Consider the following 26756-nt stretch of genomic DNA (forward strand, 5'->3'; position numbering starts at 1 on the left):
ACCTGCCCCCCAATGTTTATAGCAGCAATGTCCACAGTAGTCAAACTGTGGAAGGAGCCTCAGTGTCCATCGAAAAATGAATGGAAAAAGAAGATGTGGTCTATGTATACAATGGAATATTACTCAGCCATTAGAAATGAAGAATACCCACCATTTGCTTCGACGTGGGTGGAACTGGAGAGTATTATGCTGAGTGAAGTAAATCAATCAGAGAAGGACAAACATTACATGGTTTTATTCATATGGGGAATATAAAAAGCAATAAAAGGGATTAAAGGAGAAAGGAGAGAAAATGAATGGGAAATATATCAGAGAGGCTGACAGAACATGAGACTCCTAACTCTGGGAAATGAACAAGGGGTAGTGGAAGGGGAGGTGGGCGGGGGGTTGGGGTGACTGGGTGATGGGCACAGAGGGGGGCACTTGACGGGATAAACACTGGGTGTTATGCTATATGTTGGCAAATCAAACTCCCAATACAAACGTACAATAAATACATAAAGTAAGTAAGTAAGTTACCAGATTTTTATTGTAGCTTATTCACAGTAGGCAAGATATGGAAGCAACTCAAGTGTCTCTGAATTGATAAAGAATATCATATATATATATATATATAATGAAATATTACTCAGCCATAAAAGAGAAATCTTGCCATTTGTAACAACATGGATGGACCTAGAGAGGATTATGCTAATTGAAATAGGTGAGTTAGAGAAAGACAAATACCATGATTTCACTTATATGTGGAAACAAAAGAGCAGAAACAGACCCACAAACACAGAAAACAAACTGGTGGTTGCCAGAGGGGAGATGAGTGGGGAATGGGCCAAATGAGTGAAGGAGAGTGGGAGGTACAGGCTTGTAGCTATGGAATGAATAAATCATGGGGATGAAAGGTACAACATAGGGAATATAGTCAGTGGCATTGTAATAGTATTGTGTGGTGACAGATGGTAGCAATACTTGTAGTGATCATAGCATAATGTACAGAGTTGTTGAATTGCTATGTTGTACAGCTGAAACTAATATAACATTTTATGCTAGCAATAAATAAATCTAAAAGGATTTTAAAGTAAGTTATCAAATATTAGAAGATATATGTGGATCAACTGAAATTTCTCATATAAGTCCCAGGAAGGCTTATACATGAATGTTTAAAGTAACATTCTTCACAGTAGTGAAAAACTAGAAACTGTACAATGTTCATAAATAGTGAATGAGGAGTTGTAGTATATTTATACAATGGAATCTACCTAGCAACAAAAATAGTGAATTACAGATAGATAAATTTCTAAGGCATTGTACAGACCAAAGTAATTTAGGTAAGAGTATGATCCCATAGAAGATAATAGTGATAATAAGTAAATTGGTTTCTATACAACATTAATTACCTGACTAATTAATCCTGTTTTATTCTACCTTATTCCCAGAAAGCTTCAGTTGCCTTAAAAACACTATCTAACTACATTCTAGGATGAGTAAGAGTAAGGTGAGGGAAAAACATTACAGAAGACACATGAATAAGAATGTGGTGTAGAGAGTACCCTCAAAGATAGCTTGAAGAATTATGAGATAGACGCTTGGTTGGTAGAGATGCAGAAGTATTAGGAAAGATGAAATAATGATTGTTCGTGGTGTAGAGTGATGGAGTAAATTTTTGTATAATAAGGAAATAAATGCTCCATATGTAGCAAGCATTTCTATGTTATCTGTTGAATCTTTGGAGTTCAAAAGTTACCAACTCATTCATCTGAAATACATGATTTATTCCTGGCACTTTTCTTAGTATAGAGGCCAAATATATGAGATTTCTTTCAATGAAGAGCTGTTAATTTATGCTTGTTTATATTTGTGAATGTGATTTATCTGCATTGTCTCACTTTTAATGTTTGTTTATAAGGTAAGTATAGTAATACTTACATTTGTGTATTAAAAAGGAGTAACTGAGAGTGCTTATGGAAAGTCCTTTATAAACATTTTCAAACTCTGTGCAAATGTAGTGTTTTCAATCAGGCTGGAATTCTGTCTGAAGATGAGAAGTTGGTACAAATAGTGAAAATGGGAATGAATGCAACTCCTTTCTTACCCCACGCTTTTACTTAGAAAATAATATAGATATCAAAGATCCTAGTATTTGTGGTTTCTGAAATGTTCAGATAATTCTAAAAGAGGAATGATTAATAAATGTACCTTGTTTGTATCAAGAAAAAACTGAAGGAATTCAGGTATGTGTGAAAAGGCAATATAATGAATATTTTTTATTTAATTTCTCTAAGTGACCCAGAAGGCACATGTGAGAATTCTGGGCTTGCCCTTATCTGCTGCTGAACAAGGAGGCCAGAGAAAAGTGATTGCTTTCCAGCCATGAAGCCAGTTTTGTTTTCTCTTTGCTGATGGGATATGGAGATCAGGGTGTACATGCTTGTCTCACATTTATGTGAACCAGATTTGAAGTAGAAAATGTTACTCCAAAATGTGGAAATTAGAGAAGGCATGGTAGCCTAGTCTGCAGTCCCTACTCTTTGTAAAACCTTTCTTTTTCTTTTTTCAAAGATAGATTTATTTATTTATTTATTTATTTATTTATTTATTTATTTATTTAAGAGAGTGAGAGTGTGTGCAAGCGAGTTAGGGGAAGAGCAGAGGGAGAGGGAGAGAGAGAATCTCAAGCAGACTCCATGCTGAGTGCAGACCCATGAGATCACGACCTGAGCCGAAATCATGAATCAGATACTTAAACAACTGAGCCATCTGCTCCTCTTCTTCTCCCCCTTCTCCTCCTCCTTCTCTACCCTTGCCTCCTTGCCAGTGATGTATTCAAAGGGTCAAGGCTCTAAATACTGAAAATAAACTCTTCTGGATATGGGATATAGACAAGATGGCAATAAAATTCTAAGCAGGTTAAGCTGCTCCAACCAAATGTCTGAACATGTTTTATTTTGTTTGTGCTTAGCCATGTTAGATTTTCATTAAAAGGAATAGATGCCATTGTTTACATTGTCTCCCTTTCTGTTAGTCTGAGAGAAAAAACTCTAATAAGCCTATGTATCTGATATATGTGAAGGTGGAGGATGATGAAACTATAGAGTTAAAGAAGAAATAGGAAAAGGGAACCAAAAATAACCAAAACCTTGGCCTTTCCTAGAAGACAGTCTAATGGGTTACTTTAGTTAGTGAGAGCAGTGCTCCTCAAACTTCAAAGGGCATATGGAATCTCCTAGGGATTATATAAAAAATGCGGTTTCTGATTCAGTAAGTCTGAGGTTTGACCTGGGAATGTGTATCTCCATAAAGCTCCCAGGTGATGATGATTCTGCTCTGAGAACCACTCAGGGTAGCAAGGCTAGAGTTTGGCTGGACCTCTTGGTGAAGGTCATATTTTAAAAACTTTATTAAAGATAACTTGCCTAAAGGCTAACTGTGATATAGTTTTATACCTTCATTAAATTTTTATATAATAAAATTCAAAAAAAATTCAAAATTATTCACCAAAAGTAAAAGCATTTGTCTGTCCATAACACCCTGAAGCTTTTCATTGATTGCCTCTTTCGTTCAGGTCCCTTGGTGAATATCATGTGAACAAGTTAAATTTGTTTTCCTGCCAGATAGTATCTCAATCCAGGCTGCCATATGGCTAATGTGTAAAATGTCCAGGTTGTGCCAATGTTGCCATGGAAAAGGCCCTGGAGAGACAGATAGACCATCTGGCTTCTACTTTTGACTGTGCCAGCTAGCTCAGGGACATTGAGTACCTCTAAAATTCAGCTGCTTTTTTTTTCCCATTGTAGAATGATTGTGGGTATTTGGTGAGAGGTAAGAAAGCATTTAGTCCATTGCCCATAATCAGTGCTCAATTAATGCTTAAAAAGACTCTTTTAGGAGTAAAAATAAGTAGTTTTAAGTCTTACAGGCTTTGGGTAGAAGGAGTCAGAGAGGACAGGAATTAAGATTAAAACATGTCCCATCACTTAAAAAAGAAGGACTTCACTAAGCTGCCCCCTTCCTCTTTAATGGTTTTAGTTGCTAAAGTCTTCTACTGAAGGTCTGTCTTTTGTTTAACTGTATTAAATGCAAGTTGCTAACTACTGGGAGCACTTCCCATTGCTTTTCTTCTATCAGCCCTAACAGAGATGGGTAAATCAGTTAAAGGACAGCAGTCTTGACCATTTCTTCTGTTTCTGTTATTTTGCAGATTATTCTTCAGCTGTTCAGAAATTTTCTCAGACACTTCAGTCCTTTCAGTTTGATTTCATTGGAGACACTCTGACTGATGATGAGATTAACATTGGTAAGTCTTCAGCTACTTGTGCCTCTTTTTATTTTTTCAATATTTTATTTATTTATTCATGAGAGACACAGAAGCAGAGACCTAGATAGAGGGAGAGGCAGGCTCCTCATTGGGAGCCAGATGTGGGACTTGATCCTGGGACTGGGATCATGCCTAGAGCCAAAGGCAGACGCTCAACCACTGAGCCACCCGCATGTCCCTACTTGTGCCTCTTGAGGCAGTTATGAGACCATGCAGTGTCCTAGGTTTCTGGATACCTGAACATCTTCATCCTCTGTGGTCTAGTGCCAAGCTCATGGGAGGCTGCATAAGAAGAATAAAGAAACATTGTCTCCCAGTCCCATTCCCCTCTCACACAAAAGCAATAGGAAGATACCAAACCTCCACTGAGGCCTTTGACTCAATCTGCACGGGACTTTTTCTTTTTTTTTTTTAAGATTTTATTTATTTATTCACGAGAAACACACACACACACAGAGACAGAGAGAGAGAGAGAGAGAGAGAGGCAGAGGAGAGAGAGAGAGAGAGAGAGACGCAGAGACACAGGCAGAGAGAGAAGCAGGCTCCATGCCAAGAGCCCGATGTGGCCCTCCATCCTGGGTCTCCAGGATCACGCCCTGGGCTGAAGGTGGCGCTAAACCGCTGAGCCACCCGGCTGCCCGCCGGACTTTTTCTTTAAAGAATATAGTACATGAAAATAGATAATTTTATAAAGGATAAATTAAAGAGTGATTTAAAAAAAACAGGATGATTTAGATTAATAGTCCTCTAAGGAATAATCTCTAGAATGTCTAAAAGTATTATTTATATATGTCCAGGTTTTCAGACAACAGGACATTTGGCATCTCTCTTGGGAACTGAATTTAACCACTCACTCTGTGAGCTGTGTGATCTCGGACAGATATTTCCTTTTTGTGAGCCTTATTTTTTGTCTATAAAATGTGGTTAATGTTAATATCAAGAATGTTTCCATGAAGAGATTGAACAGTTTGTGTTTGTGTTAGTTCTTATGAAGTTAAAGTAGTGTCAGCAAACTATGACCCTTGGGCCAAATCTTGCCTACTGCTTTTTCTTTTTCTTGTAAATAAAGTTTTGTTGGTTGTCTAAATATTGTCTAAGAGAAAAAATATTGTCTAAGGGTACTTTTGTGGTAGAACAACATTGAGTAGAAGTGGCAGAGACTGGATGGCTTTCAAAGCCTAAAGTATTTGTTCTGGTCATTTAAGAAAATGTTTGGTAACCAGTGAGTTAAAAGAGTTAGTGTAAAGCATTTGCTAGACAATAACATTGAACCACAGAACTATTGTGAATGATTTAATGTCACAGATACAAGTATGTTACACAGTTGTATTTGTGAACCCCATCATTAAAATATAAAAATGTCTTATTATTATTATTATCATTATTTAATGGTCATTGTAGGAAATATAAATCATATATAAAAGTATAAAATTACCTATGATAGTAAGATATTCCAGCACAGAAACAATATATTAGATGGTATTGGCAAGTTACTTTTGATTTCTTTTGTTCATGTATCTCTTTTATGTGTGTGCAATTTAGTTCATTCTAAATACATAATTTTATCTTTTTAACCTAATAGTTTATCATAATCATCTTCTGATATCACTTAAAATTCTTTGTAAGTTTCATGAGGGGCAAGGACATTGTTTTTATTCACTGCTATTTCCCCAGCATGTGGAGGAGTACCTAGAATATATTAGATGCTCAATATGTGTTTACTGGATGAATAAATAATGGGTTCATTCAGATCTTTTTATTATAGGAGCCATACTTTATATACTATTAAACTATTTAGCTTATTTCCAATTTTTCACTATTATAAATAATACTGCAATGGGTACTTTTGTGAGACTAAAATTGATTGTTTTGGTAAATATGGTAGTATAAATAATGAGGCACACATTTGCATTTAGATTATTTACTTATTCACTCCACTTCATTTTACTTTTGCAAATGTATTTTTGTCTAAGTGCATGACTTACTTAAAAGTTAATATCATGGACTCTAGAGTCAGCCCAAATTTGAACTTAAGTTTTGGAACTTATTATCTTTGTATCCTGGGGAGGTGAATTTCCCTCTCTGAGAATTAATTTTTCTCATCTTTGAAATAGGGATGTGATGATCAATGCCAAATGTGCACAGTGTTTAAGTACATATTAACTGTTTAATCATTGTTAATATAAGATTCTATTTCTTTGTACTCTGCAGTAGATTGAATAGTTCTGTGTCCCTCTCAAAAATCATATGTTGAAATTCTAACCCCTGATGTTATGGTATTAAGAGTTGGAGTCTTTGAGAGGTAATTAGATCATGAAGGTGGAAACCCCTCATGAATGGGATCAGAGCCCTCATAAAAGGGACTCCCAAGGGCACTTTTACCCTCCTTCCACCATGTGAGGATACAATAAGAAGTCAGTCTGCAACCTTCAAGAGGGCTCTCACCAGAACCTAACTATGCTGACACCTTGACCTCAGACTTGTAGCCTCCAGAACTGTGAGAAATAAGTTTCTGTTGTTTATAAGCCACTCAGTCTATGGTATTTTGTTATAGCATCCTAAATTTAGTAAGACAGAAATTGGTGCTGAGAAGTGGAGGTGCTGCTGTACCAATTCCCTAATAATGTTGAGGTAGCTTTGGAACTGAGTAATGGGAAGAAGCTGTAAAAGTTTGCAGGTGCATGCTAGGAAAAGCCTAGATTGCCATGAATGGAATTTTAAAGGCATTTGTTGTGAGAGCTCAGAAAGAAAAAAAGGAGAGCCATAGAGAAAGTTTCCATAAAGAACATGTGATTAGACAATGGAGAAAAGCAATCCTTGTTATAAAGTAGGCAAAGAACTTTGCTAAAATGTGTTTGTGTTCTAGTATTTTGTGGCAGGTAGTGTTTTCTGACTGAAAAAAAATTGAATATTTGGCTGAAGAAATTTCTAAGCAAAGTGTTGAAAGAATGGCTTGGTTCTCCCTGTTACTAGTAAAGGCTGAGAGGAGAGAAATGAATTGAAGATGGAATTATTAAACAAAATGGAACCAGAACTTCAAGAGTTGGACATTTCTCTGCCTGTTCATATTACAAAATATGATAAAGTGTGTTTGGAAGAGAACACCAAGGGTGCGGTGGAGTGACCATTGCATCAGGAGATCAATGTGGGTGTGAAACATGGATATAATCAACTATCACAATAGAAGCCAGGAATAGAGATGGAATTATACAAGCAGAAACACTACAAGCTGGGACTATAGAAAACAAAAATGGGACAAAATGAAGGAAGACTGTTTGACTTATTAGACCCTATAAGACCAGATCGTATAGCTATTTGGCTATGAACATGCACTGTTCTTCAAAGACAAGAGAAGAAGGACTCTGAAGCCAATCCTGAGATCATCAGGGCTGCCACTCTTATTATATGCCTAGAGTGCATAGGCCCTGGGTGCCTCCTCCCCCTAGATTTAAAAGGGTGAGACCAATGCCCAAGGAGCTGTAGGGGTGGGTCCACTGAGGGTACAACACCTACCTTACCGTAAATGTCAACCAGTGCCATTTAGGAAAAAGAAGGGGTGTGAGTTTGAGCATAATGGCTTGTAAACAAAAATAAAAATGACCCCATAGTGGTACTGGGTTCCTTGGGGGTGTCTGTGAGCTCCATGTAAGCTGCTAGCTGTGACACATTTGCTTCATAATGTATGCTTTGCAACAACACTTTAACTCAGTTACCTTTTGCCTACCAACTCCAGAAACTTGTAGTTATCATCTGATCATGGCTTTTAGAGATGATGACTCATAAACTGACCTTTATTGATGGGTATTGAAAAAAGATTTTGAGATTTTAGTTGGCCTGTCACAGTTATTATCCTTGTTGAATTTGTTACTTTGAGAACTGGGATTTGTGGTGGTAGAGAGAACAACCAGTGCTCCAGCAGTTTAAGGTGAGGCCTTTTGGAGGCTTTGAGAAGATATATTAGAGGCTGACTGGGAGGGCATTGTTGGGAAAGGACAGCTGCTTTGGAAGCTAAGATAGCACACTGTGCCATACCCTCTAATTGCCAACACTACTGGCCCTGAGTCAGTAGATGTTCTGTTTAACTGGAAAAATTAATAAAAGTACATTTATGATAGAATTTTGGGTTGAGATTTAGATTTCACATTATATGTAAAGAGGGCCTAGCAGTTCTTTCCATAATGCAGTTTTCACAATGGCTGCAAAATGTGACTCAATACCTTTAAGCCCCTGTGGATACCAGTTGTCTAACAGAGATGGGAATTATTCCTAGATGATGTGAAGCAAAACCTGAGGCTTCTCTAAGGAGTCCCTTCCCTTGATGATCAGCACTAGTAACTAACTTGAGAAGTCTGTGTATAATGAGGACAAGTGGGAGGAAATGTCTCACTGCCCTGATGATGACATTTGTCCATGTTCTAAAGCAAGACATCTGTGCCTTCGACTGGCATTGCCGGGCCTTTTCTCTACCTCTATAGCTCAGTAATCAAAGGAAATCTCAGGTGTTTAGATATTTTTGTGTATAGTTCAGATTTATTAGCTATGGGATGTTAGCAACATTACCTAAGCTTGTTGGACCGGTTTTCCTCATCTCTAAAGTAGGAAGTATAATCTATTTCCCAAGACAGTGAGGAGTAAATCAGATAAATATATATATCAGAGAGTATATGTAAGTCATTAGACTCAGTGTCTGACATATGACTGGTGCTCAGTATATCATATTTGTTGATCTTACCAGGAAATGGTAGAACCTAAGTTTTTGAAAATGTCAGTTTAAAATTATACTTCCTGAATAACTGCAAAAGAAAATGTAAAATAAAATGTTAATATTCCAGTTTAGCTATTCCTATATATGTCAGAGTGACCTGAACCTCATTGATGCAGATTCTCAGGACCTCTCTTAGATCAAATGACTCAGAATCTCTGTAGTGGAGCCTAGGACTCTGATTTCTACACAGCCATCATAACATCAGTGAGCACTTTGGAACCCCATGTCAGTTCTCAAGTTTTTTTCAAATAGTTCTTTTGGATCTTTGGTTTCTCCTATCTACCCAAACTCAAATGAAGCATGTAAGAACTTACTTGAAAAATTGAATTTCCAGATTAAAAAATAAACTGATACTCTCACAGTGCTTACCAAGTACCAAGTCTTGTTTTAAAACACTTTACATAAACCAATGAGAGAGAGAACCAGTGTCAGAGACAGATAGGTGTGTGTGTGCGCGCACACACACACACACACATGGTAAGGGGTGGAGAAAGAACATGAGAACATACTGGGCTAGTTTACCAGGTTCCCCACTACCACTCCTGCCAATTCTACAGATAGGGAAACTGATGTCCAGAGCTGGGCTAGTGATTTTATGAAGATAGTTCCAGACTTAATACTGGAACCAAGGTCTCCTAAAGCCCAATTGATTTATTCAACTAATCCAATAAGAGTGCCTGCTATGAACCCTGCCCTCATGGAACTTCCATTTAGGTAAGTATTAGGAAGAAGTATAGGCAAATAACTTCCTGTATCATTGCAGTACCAAGAGCAAGAAAGAAGGGTGCTTCCCACATAGGCTTCAGAGAATCTCCTTGCTCTTTTCTGAGGAACCCTGCCATGTATTTGTTCACTAGTAAATAGGTAGAAAGTGTCCACTAAATGCCATACACTGGGGATTCAGAGACACAATGAATCTCCTTGCTCTCAAGGATCTCATAGGCTATTAAAGGAGGCAGATGAGTAAACAGACAATTGCAATACAAAGTACTTATGCACTATGATAGAGATAGGCACACAGTAGCTCCTAGTCAACACTACTGTGTGTGTGTGTGTCTGTGTGTGTGTGTGTGTGTGTGTGTGTGAGAGAGAGACAGAGAGAGAGAGAGAAAGAGAGAGAAATGGGGAGAATAAATAAGGAGGCTCCACAGAGAAATGATACCTACGTTAGATCTAGGGTTAGGGTGAGGCTAGTGAGAATGCTAGGGCTGAAATTTAAGAAAACACTTATTTTCAGGTTCATGCAAAGTGCAGGTGGGCACCAGAGTGTGAGTGCCTCCTAAAATTATGCACCCTAAGTGCCTCGCTTGCCTCTCTCCTGTCCTGGTCCTGACCTGAGTTGAATTTCTAAAGGATGAATGTGAATTAAGAAAATACAATAGAAAAAGCAAATATACAAAAGCACAGGTGAGGGGAGTAAGATTATCCTTCTTGAAACTGGAAGTCACTGAACATAACTGGAAAAAGTGGAGAAGGAGTCAGAGATTAAGACCTGAGAGTTTGCATAAAGGCTAAATTAGAGTGTTGGCAGGTCATGTAAATGAGCAAAGCAGAGTGGATATAGGACGGCAACGATATACTGTCTTTTGGTAATAAGTGGTAGGACTTATGAAAACAAAAAAGACATGATCCATCTAAGCATCCTTGAATGGGCGCCAGGGATTGTTGTCATCTAAATTTGTGGGCCTATATTGCCGGAATTTCATTTTTTCCCCAGAAAGTGATACCCAGATATTTTAGGCATAGCATTATACATTGGCAGTTAAATCAAGTTAAAAACACTGTACAAACCAAAAAAAAACCCTTAACTGGTTGGCCAAACACAGTGCGTGGGTTTATGATGCTGATACCTGGGTTATACATTGAGGGGCCTGGAATACCTCATGAAATATTTTGGATTGTATTCTAAAGCTTATGGAGAGTAATACACAAATGGGAAAAGATCAGGAAGGAGAAGTAGGCAGATTTCTAAGTCTTGACTTAACCTTATAAACTGGTGGATCTCATTGGAGAACCTTATATATATATTTTTTTTCTTTTCAAGTTTTTATTTAAATTCCAGTTAGTTAACACACAATGTAATATTAGTTTCAGGTGTAGAATTTAGTGATTCATCACTTACATATGACACCCAGTGCTCATCACAAATGCCCTCCTTAATACCCATCACCAATTTAACCCACCCCACCCTGCCTCCTGCCCACCTCCTCTCCATCAACCCTCAGTTTCGTTTCTATAATTAAGACTTTGTTTTCTGGTTTACTTCTCTCTCTTTTTCCCCTATTTTTATCTCTTTTGTATCTTAACTTGCACATATGAGTGAAATCATATGCTTTTTCTCTTTTTCTGATTTATTTTGCTTAGCAAAACATACTCTAGCTCCATCCACACCATTGCAAATGTCAAGATTTTATTCTTTTTAGGACCAAGTAATATTCCATTGTGTGTGAGTGTGTGTATAGATACATATATCTTCTTACATCTTCTTTATCCATTCATCTTCTTTGTCCACTCATCAGTTGATGGATATTTGGCTTCTTTCCATAATTTGGCTGTTCCTGATAATGTTACTATAAATATCAGGGTGCATGTATCCCTTCAAATTAGTATTTTTGTATCTTTGGGTAAATACATTGTAGTGCAAGTGGTAGATCATTGGGTACTTCTATTTTTAACATTTAGGGAAACCTCCATGCTGTTTTCTAGAGTGGCTGCATCAGTTTGCATTCCTACCAATAGTGTAAGAGGGTTCTCCTTTCTCCTTATCTTTGTCAACATCTGTTGTTTCCTATATTGTTAATTTTAGATATTCTGAAATATGTGAGGTGATATTTCATTGTCGTTTTGTGTTTCCCTGATGATAAGTGATATTGAGCATCTTTTTACATCTTTTTATGTCTGTTGGCCATCTGCATGTCTTCTTTGGAAAAATGTCTATTCATGACTTCTGTCCAGTTTTCAACAGTATTATTCATTTTTAACCATTTATCAGATATGTCGTTTGCAAATATCTTCTCCCATTCTGAAGGTTGACTTTTATTTTTCTTGATGGTTTGTTTCCTTCACTGTGAAGAAGCATTTTGTCTTGATGAGGTCCCGATAGTTTATTTTTGCTTTTGTTTCTCTTGCCTCAAGAGACATATCTAGTAAGAAGTTGCTATGGCTTATGTCAAAGGGGTTACTGCCTATGTTCTCCTTAAGGACATTGATGGTTTCCTGTCTCACATTTAGGTCTTTCATCCATTTTGTTTTTTGTTTTTTTTTTTTTTGTCTTTCATCCATTTTGAATTTATTTTGGTGGATGATGTAAGGAAGTAGTACAGTTTCATTCTTTTATGTGTTGCTGTTCAGGTTTCATAACACCATTTATTGAAGATACTGTCTTTTTTTACATTGGATATTCTCCCCTGCTGTGTCAAAGATTAGTTAACCATATAATGTAGTCTATGTACATTCAGAATAATTATTGAAGATACTTAGTGCTATTTTATTATTTATTTTGTTGTTGTCTCTGCAGATTTTCTCTGTTCCTTTCTAGTCTTTGCCATTTTTGGTTTTTCCTTCCCACTCAGAGTCCCATTTAATATTTTTTTTTGTAGAGTTGCTTTAGTGGTCACAAACTCCTTTAGTTTTTGCTTGTTTGGGAAATTCTTTATCTCTCTTTCTATATGGAATGATAGCCTTGCTGCTGGATAGAGTATTCTTGGCCACAGATTTTTCCCATTCAGCATACTGACTATATCATGCCAATCTGCTCTGTCTTGCCAAGTTTCTCTGGAGAGATCTGCTGCTAATCTAATGGTTTTCCATTATAAGTTAGGGACTTCCTTTTTATTGTTGCTTTTAGGATTTTTCTTCATCACTACATTTTGCAAAAATATATATTTTTATTTTGCAGTTTTAACTATAACATGTCTTGGTGTTGGCCTGCTTTTGTTGATTTTGATGGGTTTTAGTGGGGGGGGGGTCTCTCTATCTCTTTGATTTGAATGCCTGTTTCCCTTCCCAAGTTAGGGAAATTCTCAGCTATGATTTGTTCAAATACACTTTCTAGTCCTCTGTCTCTTTTGGCGCCCTCTGGAACCCCAATTAAACATAGATTTTTCCTTCTGAGGCTGTCATTTATTTCCCTTAACCTATCCTCATGATCTTTTAATTGTTTTTCTCTTTTTTCTCAGTTTCCTTCCTTGCCATCAACTTGTCTTCTATGTCACTCACTCGTTCTACCTCGTTAACCCTCGTTGTTAGGACCTCCAGTTTGGATTGCATCTCATTTACCTGACTTTTAATTTCGGTCTGCTTAGATCTAAATTCTGCAGTCATGAAGTCTCTTGAATCCTTTATGCTTTTTTCTAGAGCCACCAGTAGCTTTTATAATTGTGCTTCTGAATTGGCTTTCTGACATTGAATTGTAACCCAAATTTTGTAACTCTGTGGGAGAGAGGACTGTTTCTGATTCTTTCTTTTGTCTTGAGTTTTCCCTTCTAGTCATTTTGCTCAGTGTAGAGTGGCCAAAAACAGGTTGTACTGGAAAAGGGAGAAAAGAGAGAAGAAAAGGGGGGGGGGAAACAAACAGAAAACAAAAAACAAGGGGGAGTATTCTCTGTTTCTATATACTGTAAGTCCCTCGACTTCCCCTGTAACTTTCCAGTGATGTTTGGTCAATACCTTGCTTTCCCCTGTCCTTCTAGCTGGTCTTCTGGGGGAGGGGCCTGCTGTGCTTATTCTCAGGTGTGTGCACCTGGGGGATGCTGCCCAGCCCCCTACCAGGTGCAGGGCTCAGTGGGAGCTGTTTATCCTGTGAGGCCCCTGCTCAGTCCCAAGTACAAGGTGACACCAGGAGGAGGAACAACAGTGGCGGCCAGCTCTCCAGCTCTGGAGGCAGCTCCCACAGTAGCTACCGCAGCTCCCAGTCTGCAGGGGCCTGGATGCTTCGGAGGTAGGGGGCGCCGATCTGCAGTTTGGGGCCGCCCGGCGCCAGGAGCATCAATGGAGTTCTGTGTGCCTCCTAGATTTGGACGTCTGTTTCCTTCCCCAGATAAGGGAAGTTTTCAACTATTATTTCCTCAAGTAAATGTTCTGCTCCTTTTCTCTCTCTGCTTCTTGTGGGATTCCTATGATATGAATGCTATTACATTTTCTTTTTTTGGAGTCACTTAGTTCCTAAAGTCTGTTCTTACAATCCATCATTCTTCTTTCTCTATTTTGTTCAACTTCATTATTTTCCATAATTTTATTTTCTGTTTCACCTACTCATTCCTTTGGTGTTTCTATCCTCATGATCATTATATCTAGTCAGTTTCAAATCTCAGATATTGCATTTTTAATTTAGACCTGATTGGTTTTTAGCTCTTTTATCTCCGTGGTAAGGGTCTCCCTGATGTCTTCCATGAGTATTCTTATGATTGTTGGTTTAAATTCTGCAGCAGGCATATTACTTAAAGCTGTTTCTTTTAAAAAAAATTATTTATTTATTCTTGAGAGACATAGAGAGAGAGGCAGAGACGTAGGCAGAGGGGGAAGCAAGCTCCCTGTGGGAAGCCTGATGTGGGACTTGATCCAAGGACCCTGGGATCATGACTTGAGCCAAAGGCAGACACTCAACCACTGAGCCACCCGGGTGCCCCATTTATATTTGTTTCAATTGTATCTCTGGCTATGATGTTTTTGTGTTCTTTCTTTTGGGATGAATTCTTCTGTTTTGGCATTTTGTCTAGGTTTCTACCTTTTTCTCTGTGTTAGAAAATCCTGTTATGTTTCCTACTCCTGAGAGTAATGGCTTTATGAAGATGAGGTTGTATAATGTCCAGGGCCTGGCATTTAGGGAGTGTCTGCAGTATGTACTGTGTGTACTCTGCTGGTGTGTTTTGGCTGCTCTATCCCTTAGATATCTCTTCTACAGTGGTTTTTCTCACCTGTAGTGGACAGTGTTTGGTCCTTAGCCAGAGTGTGGCAAACTTTAAATAGGTATGGTCTGTTCTGCTTTTTAAATAAGACCTAATGCTATTTGCACTAGAACTGAAGGTTACATAACTCTCTGGTCAGTAGACATGGTGCATTCAGGGATGTGTGCTTTTTTTCTTGTGAAGGGATCTGCTATGATGGTTGTTAGGCACACTAACCTGAGAAAAGCAGTTCTAGCAGAATGCAGGGGGGTGGGACTCAATGTAAGCTAGTTTGGCAGTGTTGGTATTGTGTTGTGTTGTTTACTGAAGTTTGTTTATGCTGAGGAGCAGGGTAGGAAAATGGCACCAGCTAGTTCCTTTGTCCCTAGAGAGGGAAGTCCTTGCTTGCTGCTGTTAGGGAAGCCCTCATAAAAGAGCGAATAATTTCCCCTTATGCATCCCAGGTTTTTCAAATTGTTGGTTTCACACTGTCTCTCTCCAGGTTGCTTCCCTGCCTGGACCGGCACAGTTCACTTTGGGTTCTATCCTAGCCAAGCCAGAAGAGTTTTAATAATCCATACTTTGGTGACTTGCTGTGGCAAGTTGCTGTGCTAATCTTCTGAGGGAGGATCTGATACAGTTTTGACCCAGAAGGGCAGTCATGCCAGAATGCAGGGACACAGGACTTGGAGCAAAGCAGGCTAAACAGCCAATGTCTAGGTTAGGCACCCTTAGTAGGTGTGTCTGCACCTATACTGTGGGGTGAAGAAGTGAAATGACTCTTTTGTTCCTGGAGAGGCAATTTCACCTCTCCAGATGCACTGCAAGAAGAGGTAACAGTCTCTTCCAGTGTATCTTAGGCAATCCTCAGGTCATGCCATCTGACTCTGGGTTACCTGCCTGCTATGTCTCAAGGAGTAGGGTAGCACCCTTATGGGCTCTATCCCAGCCATACTGTGGAGCTCTAAAACTCCAGTCTTTGAGACCTGCTGGTTGTAAAATCTCAGTAAAACCTCAGCTCCAATTGATTTCCCAGCCAATTGCTTTGGGAAAGTGTTCTTGTATGATCCCCTGTGTGCTCCTCTCACTCTTGCCTTTCTCCAAGTTTGGGTCTCCATCCCCTTTGTAGCATCTGAGATCTGTTTCTCCCCCAAACCATGTGTCTGCCAAGAACCTTATATCTTAACCCTGAGTTTCCGTCTTGTCATCACTAAGTGGGGTGTCCACTGGGTGAACAATGGTAGCATAGTCCTCTTTTGTGCACCTGGCTTATTACCTTTCTCCCAGAAGGTGGCATCTATTAAGTTTTAGAAGGTTGGTTGTTTATGCGTGGAGAAAGAAAAAGCAGTGTTGTTAAATCTCATACTACAAATCAAATTTCCACTCCAGTCATCCTAACATTTGAATAAAGTCCTCTGTGGACCAAGCAGATTGACTTACAGTCAAACTTGCAGGTAAAAAACCTCATCAGCCACTGATCCCTGCTTTCTGGGAGCAGATAGCTCACCACTGTCATTCCCCCCTTCTCAGACCCCATACTTTTAATCAACATTAATATATTCATTGCTGAAAACTCACAGCCAGTCATAAACCACCTAATTAGAAAGGAATAGTTTCTTGAGTATTTTTCTTGATGTTTTTTCCCTAAAATTGGTTGGATCATTTCTTTGAGAGAGAGTGGCAAGAATCAGTTGTTTTAGTGTCCTGGAGATCAGGCATCTTAAAAGAGGAACGATACCGAAAGTGAAAAAGAGAAATACTAATATCAAAGTGTGTAAATCCTGAGGTTCCGGTGGTTTCCAAGAAGTCAGTGGGGGAAAAATCTTTCAACTATATAGTGCCACTCTTAGAGAAGTTGGGTGTCAGTGCCCTGGGTGTCCACAGTCTTAGCCAAGACTTACCTTTCATATAAGGGCATACTGTCAGTGCCCTGGGTGTCCCCAGTCTTAGCCAAGACTTACCTTTCATATAAGGGCATACTGAACATTTCATCAGTCTTCCTTAATTCAGACAATGTCTTCTCCAGGGAGAGTTCTAGCCCAATGCATGGTCTCCTGTTTTGGTGAGTCTTTAGAGGTTTATATCAAGTTATCAGGCTTTATTTCACAGGTCTTCTTCAGATCTTGTGGGGAGGGACAGTTATAAGGCAACCCAGAATCCTTATGGGAAACTGGGCTATCAGGTTTTAGTTCTTTATGAGTCTGAGTCAGATGAGAGGGGGAAAATTGGAATTGTTAGTTTGGAGTATTATAACTAGATATTAAAGGAAATGGAAAGGATTGAAAATTTGGTTTTTACAAATTGGGAAGGTAGCAGGATCCAGTATGATATACAGATAGGTACCCAAACTGTTTTTTGACAGACAGGGAGAAATTCACTGAAATCTCAACCAGGCAAGACAGAATTTGCATGCTTATAAATTGTCCACAATTACCAAGAGGTACAAAAACTTAATTAGCTCAAAGACAAAAAAAAAAAAAAAAAAAAAAAAAAAAAAAAACAGGGCAAAACTGATAATCCAAAAGGGTATAGTAGATTTGGCTTAATTATTTATATAGTTGTAGCCAAGATGGTAATTTGCCATATGGGTCTATTTAAGTTTGCTTTGCTAGAAGTTTTCATAAAGATTCTCAGGTTGGATTTTTAGAAGACTCTTGAGGCTAAGAAGCTAAGTTAAGAATTATCTACCAGATTTTACCTGTAGTACCTATAAATTTGGAAGAATCTCTTTTTTCCCTAGATCCCTAAAAATTTCCAAAAGTATTTGGACCTGCCAGGAAGAGACTTTCCTACTCACTTATAAGGCTGGAAACGGTAGCCAGGTATCAGCCTGCTTGCCCCAAGAAGGCGTTGAATTGCATTGGCTATAAAGTCAACCTCTCCTGCTTAAAAATATCTGGTCACATATATCTGACTCAAGGAACATCATTTTCAGATATGTCATTTCAGTCAAGGGTTTGGTTGCATAACCAATGATTTCAATCCTGTCCTGATAACAAGGAGGTCAGACTGTCAACACTTATGCAAATAATTATATTTGCTTGGAAATAAGTATATTTAATATGAATTTATATGTGATGGAGAGCTTTTAGAAGAGAGAATAAGATAATATTTAGAAATGTTTCATTTCATTTTATAAAAGCATAATCTACTAATTGTTATGATTTATAGATAGCTTATGAAATAAGAGAAATGGGTTCCTTATATTTATAAAAATAGGACATTATATCATCAATAATATTCCAAACAAAACCCTCAATCACCCTTCATCAGTTTATTCAGTCCTAGGTAATTAATTTTTTCCATTTGACTGTGCATTAACAGTCTCATTAACTCACCTGATTCTCGATTAGAGTTCTCGAAACCCTGACTCAGTTCACTGGTATAACCTCAAAGTTCTTTAAAATGTGCCATCAAAAGAGCGTACATAGAAGTACATGGTACAATTCTTTTCTATGGGGTTCTGAGAAAATTATTCTTTGTTAATAGTGAAGTACTGTGGCCTATAGCCCATTGCAAGTGCTTTCTTGGATGCATCAGTTTAAGATACAAAAAATTACAGATGAGGAAAAGATTTAAATGGATGTGGCTTACTACTGCTCATTTTCAAAAGTGAAAGATCTGATGAGAGTTCATTATAAGAACAATAGTGCAACTCACAAAGGCATGTAGTTGTCTCTGTGACATGGATAAAAAGATAAAAATCAATCCAAGAAAAGTTTTTAGACAAAATATCTATAAACATAATGATTTCTATTTTCAAGCAGTGGATATTACATCTAATTTATAAAGATGGATGAATACAATCTTTACAAAGAAAAAATCTCCAGTTACAATGTAATAATACTGACAGAATGTACCAGTCATATAGTTAGAATATACCAAGAATACCAAGTAAAGAGAATTAATAATCTGGAATAGGTCCTAAACAAATATTTGTATATTGATAAGGCACCATTAAATAAGTGATGTGAATCTCCAGTTGAAACCACTGACTTGACAATGCTAATTTTGTATTATAGAAGTAATATTGTAGTCAAGTTAACATTGAAAAAATAAATGAAAACTGATAACACTATACTGTTGTATAATAGCAGGTGAGGCAGCACCAGGACTCTGATGAATAGAAACAAATCATGGACAAGGAGGGCACTGAAATTCTCTAAGAACTTTCTGTACAGCATATAATATGAGAATCATGTATATTGAAACATTTAACGTATACAAATTTAAACTAGGGAAGGCTAAGCATTTCTTCTATTTTGATGGTGCTTCCTGTGCAATTAAAACCAAAAGCACCAAAGCAGTGCACTGGACAGTTAATTTGTTTAATAAAAAAAGGATGAGTGATTTGAAATTATGCAGTTTAAATATACAATAACTGAAATAAAAATTCACAACAGGGGTTTCACCTCAAATTTGTACTAGAAGAAGATAGAATTAATAAATATAAAGATAGATGAATTGAGATTATTAAATCTGAGGGAAAAATTTTTAAAAAATGAACCGGGCTTCAGAGACACATAATAGAATGTACATAATGGTAGTCTCAGAAGAAGATATAAAAGACATAACAGGTATTTGAAGAATCAAAGTCCCAAAGCTTGCCAAATTTGTTGAAAATGTTAATCTGCTCATCCAACAAGTTCAACAAACTCAAGGGAAGGAAAACTTGTAAATAGCAGACTTGAACAATACCATAAATCAACTATACCTAACAGATGTTTTCAAAACCCTCTATCAAAGAACACTAGTAGATATATTTTACATGTACATGTAGAATATTCTCCAGGAGAGACCATAGGTTAGGCCATCAAAACAAGCTTCAATAAGTTTAAAAGAATCAAAATCATATAAAATGTGTTTGGTGAATACAATAGAATGAATTTAGAAATTAGTAACAGAAATTTGGAAAAGTCATAAATATGTGGAAGTTAAATAGCATATTCCCAAATAATCAATGGATTAAATTTAGAGGTAATCATATAGGAAATTATAAAATACTTCGCAATTAATAACAAAAACACAATATACCAAACCTTATGTGATACAGCTAAAGCAATGACTGGAGACAACTTTGTAGCTTCAAATTTCCTACATTAAGAAAGAACAAAGATCTCAAGTCAATATCTGCAAATTCTACCATAGGTCACTGAAGGAAGAGGATCTCAGTAAGTCCAACACAAACAGAATGAAGAAAATAATAGAGAAGAAATTAATGAAATACAGAATAGAAAAACGATAGAGATAACAACAAAACCAAGCATTTGCTTATTGAAGTTAAACAACATTGACAAACCCTTAGCTAGACTGACCAAGAGCATTAATAAATTACTAAAATCAGGAATGAAATAGAGGCCATTACTATTGAATCTCACAGAAGCAAAACTGATGATAAAGAAATAGCATAAACATTTCTATGCCTACAAATTAGATAATCTTAGTGAAATCAATAAATTGTTAGAAAGAAACAAACTACCAAAAGTATGAAATAGAAAATGATAGTGGACCTATAACAAATAAAGAGATTGAAGTTTTAATTAAAAAAAATTATCCCACTAACTAATTCTGTAGGGCCAGCATTACCCTGATAAAAAACCAAAGGTACCCCAATGTTCATGTGTCAAAAGACTTAATATTGTTATCCATTTACACATTCAGTGTAGTACCTATCAAAATCTTAGCTGCTGTTTTTTCCATTAATTGTCAAAGTGATACTAAAATTCATATGGAAATTCAAAGGACATTGAAAGCCAATCTTAAAAAGAACAATGTTGGAGGATGCATACTTCCCAATTTCAAAATTCATTACAAAGGAATTGTTATCACAATTATGTGGTACATAAGAATAGACAATAGAGATTGGTAGAATAAAATGAAGAGTCCAGAAATAATCCTTTATTTTATGGTCAATTGGTTTTTGACAAGAGTGCCAAGATCATTAATTGGGGGAAAGAATAGTCTTTTTGATAAATGGTGCTGTGGTAACTGGATAGGCATGTGTGAAAAAAATGAGGTTGGACCTTTACCTTACAGCATATGCAAAAGTTAATACAAAATGGATCAAGGACTTAAATGTAAATGCTAAAATTATGAATCTCTTAGAAGAAAAAAATAAAAATATTCACAACATTGACTAAGCAGTGGATTTTGACATAAGGCCACAAAAAGTACAAGCAATAAAAGAAATGGTAGATAAATTGGATTTTAACAAAATTTAAAACCTTATCCTTTAAATGAGACTATAATGAAAGTGAAAGAAATCCACAGAATGCAAGAAAATTTTGAAAATTATCTGTCTGATATGGGACTTTTGTCCAGAGTATATAAAGTACTCTTACAACTCTACAATAAAGACAAATAGCCCCATTTAAAAATGGGCAAAATAAGGGAAAAAATATTTATCCAAAGAAGATAATTAAAAGGCACATGGAAAATTAAAAAGCACATGGAAAGATTCTCAATACCAATAGAAATTAGGGTAAAAGAAAACCACAATGAGATACTACTTCAAACACACTAGGATTGTGAGTAACACAAAGACAAGTAATAATAATAAGTATTGGTAAGGATGTGGAGAAATTGGAACCCATCATACTTTGGTTTGTTCATATCAAACTTCTGTAGATGATTTAGAAAACTGTTTTTTTTTATTGGAGTTCAATTTGCCAACATATAGCATATCAGCCAGTCAAGTGCCCCCTTCAGTGCCCATCACCCATTCACCCCCAAACCTGCCCACCTCCCCTTCCACTACCTCTTATTCATTTCCCAGTTAGGTATCTCTCATGTTCTGTCACCCTCACTGATATTTCCCACTCATTTTCTCTCCTTTCCCCTTTATTCCCTTTCACTAATTTTATATTCCCCAAATGAATGAGAACATATAATGTTTGTCCTTCTCCGATTGATTTATTTCACTCAGCATAATACCCTCCAGTTCCATCCACTTTGAAGCAAATGGTGGGTATTTGTCGTTTCTAATGGCTGAGTAATATTCCAATGTATACATATACCACATCTTTATCCATTCATCCCTCGATGGGCACCAAGGCTCCTTCCACAGTTTGGCTATTGTGCACATTGCTGCTAGAAACATCGGGGTGCAGGTGTCCTGGAATGTCACTGCATCTGTATCTTTGGGGTAAATCCCCTGCAGTGCAATTGCTGGGTCATAGGGCAGTTCTATTTTTAACTCTTTGAGGAACCTCTACACAGTTTTCCAGAGTGGCTGTACCAGTTCACATTCCCACCAATAGTGCAAGAGGGTTCCCCTTTCTCCACATCCTCTCCAACATTGTTGTTTCCTGTCTTGTTAATTTTCACCATGATCACTGGTGTGAGGTGGTATCTCATTGTGGTTTTGATTTGTGTTTCCCTGATGGCAAATGATGTGGAGCATTTTCTCATGTGTTGTTGGCCATGTCTATGTCTTCCTCAGTGAGATTTCTGTTAATGTCTTTTGCCCATTACATGATTGGATTGTTTGTTTCTTTGGTGTTGAGTTTAATAAGTTCTTTATAGATCTTGGATACTAGCCCTTTATCTGATATGTCATTTGCAAATATCTTCTCCCATTCTGTTCATTTTTGCCTTTATTTCCCTTGCCTTCATAGATGTGTCTTGCAAGAAGTTGCTGTGTCCAAGTTCAAAAAGGGTTTGCCTGTGTTCACCTCTAGGATTTTGATGGAATCTTGTGTCACATTTATATCTTTCATCCATTTTGAGTTTATCCTTGTGTATGGTGTCAGAGAATGGCCTAGTTTCATTCATCTGCACGTGGCTATCCAATTTTCTCAGCACTATTGATTGAAGAGACTGTCCTTTTTCCAGTGGATAGTCTTCCCTGCTTTGTCAAATATTAGTTGACCATAGAGTTGAGGGCCCATTTCTGGGTTCTCTATTCTGTTGCACTGATCTATGTGTTTTTGTACCAGTACCACAGTGCCTTGATGATCACAGCTTTGTAGTACAAACTGAAATCCGGCATTGTGATGCCCCTGGCTCTGGTTTTCTTTTTTAATATCCCCCTGGCTATTCGGGGTCTTTTCTGATCCCACACAAATCTTAAGATGACTTGTTCCAACTCTCTGAAGAAGGTTCATGGTATTTTGATAGGGATTGCATTAAATGTGTAAATTCACCTGGGTAACATTGACATTTTCACAATATTAATTCTTCCAATCCATAAGCATGGAATATTTTCCATCTCTTTGTGTCTGCCTCAATTTCTTTCAGAAGTGTTCTGTAGTTTGTAGGGTATAGATCCTTTACCTCTTTGGTGAGGTTTATTCCTCGGTATCTTATGCTATTGGGTGCAATTGTAAATGGAATTGACTCCTTCATTTCTCTTTCTTCAGTCTCATTGTTAGTGTATAGAAATGCCAATGATTTCTGGGCATTGATTTTGCATCCTGCCACACTGCCAAATGGCTGTATGAGTTCAATCTTGGGGTGGAGTCTTTTGTGTTTTCTCTGTACAGTATCATGTCATCTGTGAAGAGGGAGAGTTTGACTTCTTTGCCAATTTGAATGCCTTTTATTTCTTTTTGTTGCCTGATTGCTGAGGCTAGGACTTCTAGTACTCTGTTGAATAGCAGTGGTGAGAGTGAATATCCCCGTTGTGTTCCTGATCTTAGGGGAAAGGCTCCCAGTATTTCCCCATTGAGCATGATATTGGCTGTGGGTTTTCTGTTAATGGCTTTTAAGATGCTGAGGAATGTTCCCTCTATCCCTGCAGTCTGAAAAGTTTTGATCAGGAATGGATGCTGTATTTTGTCCAATGCTTTCTCTGTATCTATTGAGAGGATCATATGGTTCTTGTTTTTTCTCTTGTTGATATATTCTATCATGTTGATTGCTTTATAATGTTGAACCAGCCTTGCATCCTGGGGATAAATTCCACTTGGTCATGGTGATTTTATTAATTTGAGTCTTTTCTCTTTTGTTTTTAATAAGGCTGGCTAATGGCTTATCTATCTTATTAATTCTTTCAAAGAACCAACTCCTGGTTTTGTTGATCTGTTCCACAGTTCTTCTGGTCTCTATTGCATTGAGTTCTGCTCGAATCTTTATTAACTCTCGTCTTCTGGTGGATGTAGGTTTTAATTGCTGTTCTTTCTCCAGTTCCTTTAGGTCCAAGGTTAGCTTATGTATGTGAGCTGTTTCCAATTATTTGAGGGAGGCTGTATTGTGATGTATTTCACTCTCAGGACTGCTTTGGCTGTATCCCAAAGATTTTGAATGGTCGTATCTTCAATCTCATTAGTTTCCATGAATCCCTTTAATTCTTCTATAATTTCCTGGTTGACCCTTTCATCTTTCAGCAGGTTGGTCTTTAACCTCCATGTGTTTTAATTCCTTCCAAATGTTTTCTTGTGATTGAGTTCTAATTTCAAAGCATTATGGTCTGAAAACATGCAGCAGACAATCCCAATCTTTTGCTATCAGTTTGAGACCTGATTTGTGACCCAGTATGTGGTCTTTTCTGGAGAAAGTTCCATGTACACTTGAGAAGAATGTGTATTCAGTTGCATTTGGATGTAAAGTTCTGTAAATACCTGTGAAATCCATCTGGTGCAGTGTATTTTTTCAAGCTCTTGTTTCTTTGGAGATGTTTGCTTAGAATATTTGTCATTTGCAGAAAGTGCTTTGTTGAAATCTCCATTATAAATGTAGTATTATGAAAGAATATCTTAACTTTGGTTATTAATTGATTGATATACATGGCAGCTCCCACAATGGGGGCATAAATATCCATGATTGTTAAGTCCTCCTGTTGGATTGATCTTTTAAGTATGATATAGTGTCCCTCTTTATCTCTTACTACAGTCTTTGGGATAAACTTTAATTTATCTGATATAAGGATGGCTACCCCTGCTTTCTTTGGAGGACCATCTGAATGGTAAATAGTTCTCCAACCTTTCATTTTCAGGCTGTAGGTGTCCTTAGGTCTAAAATGAGTCTCTTGTAGACAGCAAATAGATGAGTCTTGCTTTTTTATCCAGTCTGAAGTCCTGTGCGTTTTGATGGGATTATTAAGCCCATTCACATTCAGAGTGATTATTGAAAGTTATGACTTTAGTGTCATCATAATACCTATTCAGTCCCTGTTTTTGTACATTATTTCTTTGGACTTATTCTTTCTTTTACAGAGTCCACTTTAATATTTCTTGTAGAGCTGGTTTGGTGGTCACATATTCTTTCCGTTTCTGCCTATTTTGGAAGCTCTTTATCTCTCCTATTCTGAATGAGAGCCTTGCTGGATAGAGTATTCTTGGCTGTATGTTCGTATCGTTTAGGACCCTGAATATATCCTGCCAGCCTTTTCTGGCTTGCCATGTCTCGGTGGAGAGATCTCTATTCACCTAATACTTCTTCCCATATAGGTTGGGGGTCTCTTGTCTCTTACTGCTTCAAGGGTCTTCTCTTTATCTTTGGAATTTGTAAGTTTCACTATTAAATATCAGGGTGTTGAATGGTTTTTATTGATTTTGGGGGGGGGAATCTCTCTATCTCCTGGATCTGAATGCCTGTTTCCCTCCCCAAATTAGGAAAATCTCAGCCATGATTTGTTCAAATATACTTTCTGGTCCTCTGTCCCTCTTGACACCCACTGGAACCCCAATTAAGCATAGGTTTTTCCTTCTGAGGCTGTCATTTATTTTGCTTAAGCTTTCCTCATGATCTTTTAATTGTTTTTCTCAGCTTCCTTCCTTGCCATCCACTTGTCTTCTATGTCACTCACTCTTCTACCTCATTAACCCTTGTCGTTAGGACCTCCAGTTTTGATTGCAACTCATTTACTTGATTTTAAATTTCGGCCTGATTAGATCTAAATTCTGCTGTCATGCAGTCTCTTGAATCCTTTATGCTTTTTTCCAGAGTCACCAGTAGCTTTATAATTGTGCTTCTGAGTTGGTTTTCTGACATCGAATTATAATCCGAATTCTATAACTCTGTGGGAGAGAAGAGTGTTTCTGATTCTTTCTTTTGTGGTGAGTTTTTTCTCATCATCTTGCTTAGTGCAGAGTGGCTAAAAACAAATTATACTGGAAAAAGGAAGGAAAAAAAGAGAGAAGAAAAAGGGGGGAAAAGAACATAAAACAAAAACAAAAACAAGAAGGGGTTCCTTTGGTTCTCTATACTGTAAATCCCTGGACTTCCCCTGGTACTTTCCATCACTGCTGGTTCAAGAACTTGCTCTTCTCCTGTCCTTCCAGCTGGTCTTCTGGGGGAGGGGCCTGTGGTGCTGTTTCTCAGGCATATGCACCTGCGGGAGCTGCCCCGCCCCCTGCCAGGTACATATCTCAGTGGGAGCTGTTTATCCATTGAGGCCCTTGCTCCCTGGTTGTCTGATCCTCCCAGGCACAGCGAGACACCAGGAGGAACAACAGTGGTGGCGGCCAGCTCTCAAGCCCTGGAGTCAGCTCCTGCAGTAACTACCAGTCTCCCAGTCCACACTGGCCTGGATGCTCTGGGGGCAGGGGGCGGTGATCTGCACAGCTCAGTTGTGCCCGGTGACAGGTGCATCCTTGGTGTCCTATGCCCTTCTGGGCATCACCTGTGCTAGGGAAAATGCAGGATCCTGGTGTGTACCCCAGTGCCCTGGGATCCGGGGCCTGCACCGCTCCAATCCCGCTTCTGGGGCCAGGCAGCCCCCTCTGCCCAGAGCTGCCCACTGAGCTGCTCCCGAGGCCTCCCCGGGTGCGCTCTCCAGCCCTTTACTGCAGTTGGCCGGGTTGTGTGGCATGCTCTCCCCAGGGGTGCACCTCCTCTGCTAGTGACTCTGGGAACC

The 26756-nt window shown here is 38.0% G+C and overlaps 1 protein-coding gene across 5 annotated transcripts in view; it reads left to right on the plus strand.

Moving 5' to 3' along the window:
- Positions 1-26756, plus strand: part of OPHN1 (oligophrenin 1) — a 526199-nt gene that overhangs the window by 202919 nt on the left and 296524 nt on the right. For all 5 annotated transcript variants that reach the window (XM_072817292.1, XM_072817295.1, XM_072817294.1 and 2 more), the window contains one exon: positions 4193-4288. In XM_072817292.1, coding sequence (XP_072673393.1) covers positions 4193-4288 — 96 coding nt within the window. The remainder of the gene's footprint in view (positions 1-4192; positions 4289-26756) is intronic.

Source organism: Canis lupus, chromosome X (assembly GCF_048164855.1).
Source record: "Canis lupus baileyi chromosome X, mCanLup2.hap1, whole genome shotgun sequence".
Lineage (NCBI taxonomy): Eukaryota > Metazoa > Chordata > Mammalia > Carnivora > Canidae > Canis > Canis lupus.